The sequence below is a fragment of the Chaetura pelagica genome, unplaced genomic scaffold, assembly GCF_000747805.2.
Source record: "Chaetura pelagica isolate M959 unplaced genomic scaffold, ChaPel_1.0 scaffold453, whole genome shotgun sequence".
Lineage (NCBI taxonomy): Eukaryota > Metazoa > Chordata > Aves > Apodiformes > Apodidae > Chaetura > Chaetura pelagica.
The window spans coordinates 2,820,265-2,826,264 of NW_009952879.1; the positions used below are offsets into that span (position 1 = coordinate 2,820,265).

The 6,000-nt window shown below is 37.8% G+C and overlaps 1 protein-coding gene across 1 annotated transcript in view; it reads left to right on the forward strand.

The window, feature by feature from the left end:
• FAM169B (family with sequence similarity 169, member B) overlaps positions 1–6,000 on the forward strand; it is a 40,225-nt gene that overhangs the window by 25,636 nt on the left and 8,589 nt on the right. The window contains exons 4-5 of the mRNA XM_009995345.1: positions 1,187–1,272; positions 2,205–2,379. Coding sequence (XP_009993647.1) covers positions 1,187–1,272; positions 2,205–2,379 — 261 coding nt within the window. The remainder of the gene's footprint in view (positions 1–1,186; positions 1,273–2,204; positions 2,380–6,000) is intronic.

Consider the following 6,000-nt stretch of genomic DNA (forward strand, 5'->3'; position numbering starts at 1 on the left):
ATGGGAAATGAACCTGTGTGCATCAGAGACCTTTGTATAACCTGAAGCTAAAACAGGGAAATAATGAATCCTGTTAAAGCCATTTCACTTCCTTGGGTGTGAATTTGTATTGAACTCAGAGATGGTTTTTAACTTTCTTATGTATGTCCCTAGTTGGGCATCTTAGAAAACCATCAGACAGTGCAATCACTTAGGACTCTAGAGGTGTAAACTCCAGGCTGTTCTTTGCAACATACTTGAAATATTATATTATATATATATATATATATTTTTTTTTTTTAATATTTTTTTTTCTTCTGAAAATGGGTATGGTAGGTGTCCTGCTTGAAAACAGTAAAGCTACTGGTATTCTTGAGCACTCTTGAAACTGTGGCCATGTACTTCCTTTAGTTGAATGTTACCCCTATACAGATTTGTTTTTGATGAAATATATACTGCTTGATGTGTTGCTGGTCATAAATAATCAAATTTCTGTCTTTATTCTAAAAGCTAATCTAAACCCTTAAAATCTATTCTATATCCTTTGAAATGACCCTATGTTAACACTTCCTGAACAGGGCTTGGGAGCAATTTCTGTGTCACTGTTGCTGCTTCAATCTTTCCTTGAAAATCTGATGGCAGGCAACAAATTCTGTAGATTAACATGTAGGAGTAGGGTTTAAATGCTTGTCTCTGCATACATGAAAAATTCAGGAAGGATGGCAAGAAGTGGGGTGCAAGATCTGCTTAGCACCTACACATGGAGTAGTGGATAAAAAAAACTTTTGTGTTTGAGTTGCACAGATGTAAATACAGGCAGGTATGTGTGTGGACAGGGGAAAGTGTGAAGGAAACTTCAAAAATAGAACGTTTAGCTAAGTAGCTCTCTCTTTTCCAAATGCCACTCAAGGTTACTGTGCTACTGAGATACTATACAGAAATACTCTATTCATATGGCACACAGGTTGAAACACCAATTCCTGAGAAAAATTAGCTTTTCTTGAGGGCTTGTTGGGGTACTGAAAATAGAATATCAAGGGAAGTGGAGGTGAAATTGAAATGCAACTGGTGCTCTGCTGTCTTATAGCAGATCAAACTGGAGTCAGCTGGAGGGAGAAGTAGATCTGAGGCTGGCCATGGAAAGGTTCAGAACCAACTTTGCATTTGTTGGCAGTTAATGTGTTCCACTCTCTTTTTCTTTTTATAGTTTTGGCAGTTTATTTGAACCAGTGTTGGTGGCCTGTTGAAGATGTAGTAAAGACAGCTGATCCTTCTAGAGATGGGCTGATTTCGGTAAGGATACTATTTTAAACAGATGCCCTGGAACTTTCCAGCTAGAACAATCATACATAGTTGTCTCAGGACTTCTATAGCTCCTGCTTCATAATCTGTGGGTCTGGGCTTTGTGGCTCATCAGGTACTTCACATGTCTGCCATTGCACAGCCACATGCACGTTAACCTTCTCTAAAAAATTTTCTGCGAGCAGTTTATGACTCATCTGTGGGATTTATTAGGTTTTGGTTTAGTTTACCCTCACTGCTTACTAAAGGAGTAATCAGATAAACCAAATTACTAGACTAGCAAGAACTCTTCACATTAATGTTGCTTGACTGATGGGAGGTGTTTACTACACTTTAGAACAATGTCTTATCAAGTTAATTATGGGGCTTTTTTCCTTGGTTAATATTTATGTTGTGTTCATTTTATGAAATTGTTGTTATTTAATAGATTCTAAACCTGTAATTCTTTTTCCAAATAGTGTCAGTAAGGTCCTGGCCCACTAAAATTCTTCGTGCTATGGCAAGACAGCAATAGAGGAGACGTGATCAAGATAACACAGTGTATCCTGTCTTTAGCTTTTGGGTAGAATTAAATTTCTTTGATCCTGTTTCCAAGTCTGTGACTAGTTTGCTGTGACTACAATCAAGATACTTCTTTTCCTGCTGCTTTAGAATTCCTTCTCTGTGACAATAGGAGATATGTCAAGCTTTATAAATTGTTACTAAATTATTCTATGCCCTCTGGACAGAGGGTGGAATATTGGAAAAAAAATCTTTTTGTTAGTCTATCTGAACCAATTTGTGAGGTATTTTCCACAAATTAAGTGTACATGTTCCATGACCTCCTCCTTCACAGCCCCTTTTAATTTTGAAGCCTTTTATGAAATGCAAAGTACTATCGTCTGCCTCATTTTTCTTTGTACTGTTTTTGTTTGCTCTCTAAGGTCCAGACATTTGGAGAAAGGATTGTCCTCTTTGTTCTAAACTACATTATTTTTGGAATGCTGGAAGAGAGTTCAGCTAATGATGCATTCTTTCTACCTCACTCTGCCACTGAGTGTGCCAAGATACTCTGGAGAAATGGGGAGGCTGTTGCTTTTTACTCGGTCAAGATGAAAGGTAAGTTCATTTTAGAGGCACATTTCCATTGGTTCCTAATAGCTCGAAGTGTAATCCTTTTGTTTATCTTTCAGTATAAATAATCCTGGCTTTAATTTACATTTTTATATCGGATCTCTCTCAGAATGAAACTGTGGGACCAACCTTCCCAGAATTTTGGAAGCCTTCCATGTGACTTTCATTTAAATATGATGCCTCCAAATTCTATTCTGGGTTACACTGAGTGATCTGAGGTCCTGGCTCATTCCAAAAAAATATGCTTTAATGCCAAGTAGAAGGCTGGACATCTAGGAACAGAGAGTACAGGGCCTACCCACAAATTGGAGGACTGCATCCTGAATAGAATGGTGTCTGAAAGAAGGAGTGCAGCTCACAGTGGGAAGAAAATAGAGTATTAGGAGTGGCTGGTGGCAAGAAGAGGATCTAGGGAGCTACAGACCTGATAGTGACAGGGAAAACAATGGAGCAGATCATCTTGAGTATTGGGACCACTTCTTTTTAACATCTTATCAATAACCTTGATGAGGAGATAGAATGTATCTGTGAATAGGCTGATGAACTTGTCTGTAGTTGGCGAGTATGTTTTACTTTACGTCCATAAATATTTCTGAGCAAAGCTTTTGGAAAGAAACACTTGTATGGGCTGTAATGATTCATGCTTTAGTAAAACAAATTTGCACGGTAGTCTGTTTTGGGTGGAGTATTAGCCAAGTTGAAACTGTTTCTGAGTAAGTTCAGAGTCACAGTTTGGTTTTAAACCAGGTCCACATAAAATACAAGTTCTTCAAGTCCAGCTTTGTCAGCATCTGTCTTTTGTTGCCAGTGTTTTTTTCATTCTGGGCAGCTATATTTGTTAGTTTTTTGGCCTGTGTCACAAATCACTGCAGTCTTTTGCCAAAACCTTTTTGGGAAGCTTGAAACTGATTGGTTTTGCCCCTTCTTGCAATTTACTGTACACATTTAGAAAGTAATTCCTCTTTCTGAATTACTGTGATTTCAGTTTCATACCAGCCATACTCTGGCTGATCCTATTCTCTCTACTTTCTAGAAGAGTCATGGATTTATTAGGCCTAAGACAAGCTAAGATAAATATCTTCTCTTAGAAGTTGTCTTTCACATGGTTGCTTTAGATATATTTTTAAACTTTAAAAAAAAATTATAATCTAACTTCTTTTTCCTTTTACTGTCCCGGTGAGAACATTTAGTAGGAGCAGCTTTAAGTACAGGACTTTATATTGTGCTGGTCTTCTGTTACAGCTTCTGGTCCTAGAAATAAATTATTTTCCTGTGTGCCCACCATGTGATTCTGATTCCCTTTATTTCCATGCTGTGCAATTACCTGGCCATTCTTTATGGTTTTATTTCTTCACTAGGTAACTGAGACTCTCATGCTGATGTTGTATTCAACTGTCTTTCTCATCTGTGAGTTTTCCATTATCTACAGTATGATAAAAAGCATGCATCAGTGGAGCCAAATAAGCCAGAACAGATCTGTGGAGCATGGCTATTTCAAACATAAGTCATGAGAGTGAATCATAGAAACTGTGACCAAGGTGAAGAGAACCTGTTTTATCTTTTCTACAAATTTAGTTTGCCATTATGCAAGCTAAATTTTCAGTGGGCTTCAGTGATTCCAATTAACTGTCTTGGCTATATTGTAAAGTGATTTCCATTTGCCAGTTCCTTGGTGGCCTATACAAAGTGAACTTGGTAATTTTGGTCCAGTTCCACACATCCATCCATCTTAATGAACATCCTTAACTGGATCTCTTTTGATGGTCTCTCTGAAGAGGGACAGATGGTCTTGAGCACCTGCTTTGCTCCCAGACACAGTAACTGCAAGTGGAGGTTTTGAGATGATTTGGCAACTACTGACTTTGGCCATCCTGCACCTGTTGTATAGATAAACAGAAGACCCATTCTTCAAGGCTATCACTTTTCGTGAGCATTAGACACCTTTATTAAAACAAAATTTATTCATGACTACACAGATCATCACCCTAGCCTCTCTGGTACGTGCCTATTCCCGTCCAATGACAGGCATGCAGCATTTACCACTGGGTATACTAAAGACTGATGAGATATACTAAGTCACTAATGAGGCTGATAAGACACTTTGTCATGTGCCAAGATGAATGTCTCCAATTTTATCTATGTCAGCAGCTTCCATATTAGACAGCTGAGGAGTTAGACCTCACTGAATGAAGCTACTTAAAGGTACAGCAGGCAGTGACAGCTTTCTGTCCTTATACCTTTTTCTGCAGACTGCAGTCTGAAAATTAAATATTTTGCAGAAACCCTTCATACAGATACTTTGGTTTTGAGATCTGTTTTATTTTCTTTTAAGTCTTTCAGATTTTTTCTTGGTGTGCTCTAAATCTGTGTGAAAACATAAATTAGAATGTGTTTTGTGTAATGATGTAAGGATTGTAAGGTGTAAGGATTGGTGTAAGGATTAATGACCATGGTTACTGACACTTTTTTGTGCAATGACACCATGTAATTTGCTGAAAGTTTTTCTTTTTTATTTACTGAGGATTAGTAATTGCTGAAAATGGACTTTTGCCACCTTCACATAAATGTCATGAGAATGTAGAAGATTTATCATGCATGTAAATCAGGAAGGAAGTTGGAAGATGCTCTGAGCCAGGAGTTTCTTAGTCCTGTTAAGAACAGAACAGAAAAAAGACCCATTTTTATGTTCAGAGGACAGACCTCAGCTTTTGTTCCTCCTGATATGTGCGACTGTTTCTGTAACACAAGGGAGCTGCCCTATTTTGGACCAAGCTATCTGCAGTACAAAAAGCAAAGAAGTCAGATTGCCAAAGCTTGTCCCTTCCCAAGTTCACTGTGTCCTTTTTGTCAAAACTTAGTAGTAAAAGTGTGGAGAAAGATAGTATTCTCTGTGCTGTGAGTCAAACCAGCCTTAACAGAACTGGGTCCTCTGAGAAGGCTGTAAAACATGCAGTTGAACAAGGAGTAAATAAAAAGTTTACTTCTCATTCATTCTTTAGAGATGCTCCACAAATCATGGTTTGGCAACACCTGACTGCAAAAACTCTAAGCTGAAATAAAATAGGCAGCAAAGCAACCCTGGCCCAGTCTCTGCTTTTTGCTACCCTAGAGCCTTAGAGATGGTCTTTGGAAGTGGCAATCCAAGGTAAAACTTATTTCACACCTTTTTTCATACAAGCCTTCACAAATTTCTTTTAAGACTTTCATGGCCCAGGTGGTATTCTCTAGATACAGATCCCCAAAATATAATGGGTTTTTAATTTTCACTGATTACTTACATTTCTTTAACAAAAAAATGAAAAATAATCAGAATTGAAGTTAACATGACAGACAATTAGCTGAAATCTTGTTGGATAATTGCTTTTCTCTCCCTCTGTTTTCTAGCAATAATATTTTTAATGTGCATTTCTGAGGCAGACTGAAGGTTCTGGCTGTAATAAAAATTAAATGACTACATACCAGTCAAGACATGAATTCATTTAATTTTATTGAAGCCAGAACCTTTGTTCCCCTTCTCACATACAAACTCACACAATGGGTTGACCTTGGGTTCTATTCAGCAAAAATATTCCCCACCCTTTACACAAGCACTCAGCCTGCTTAAGG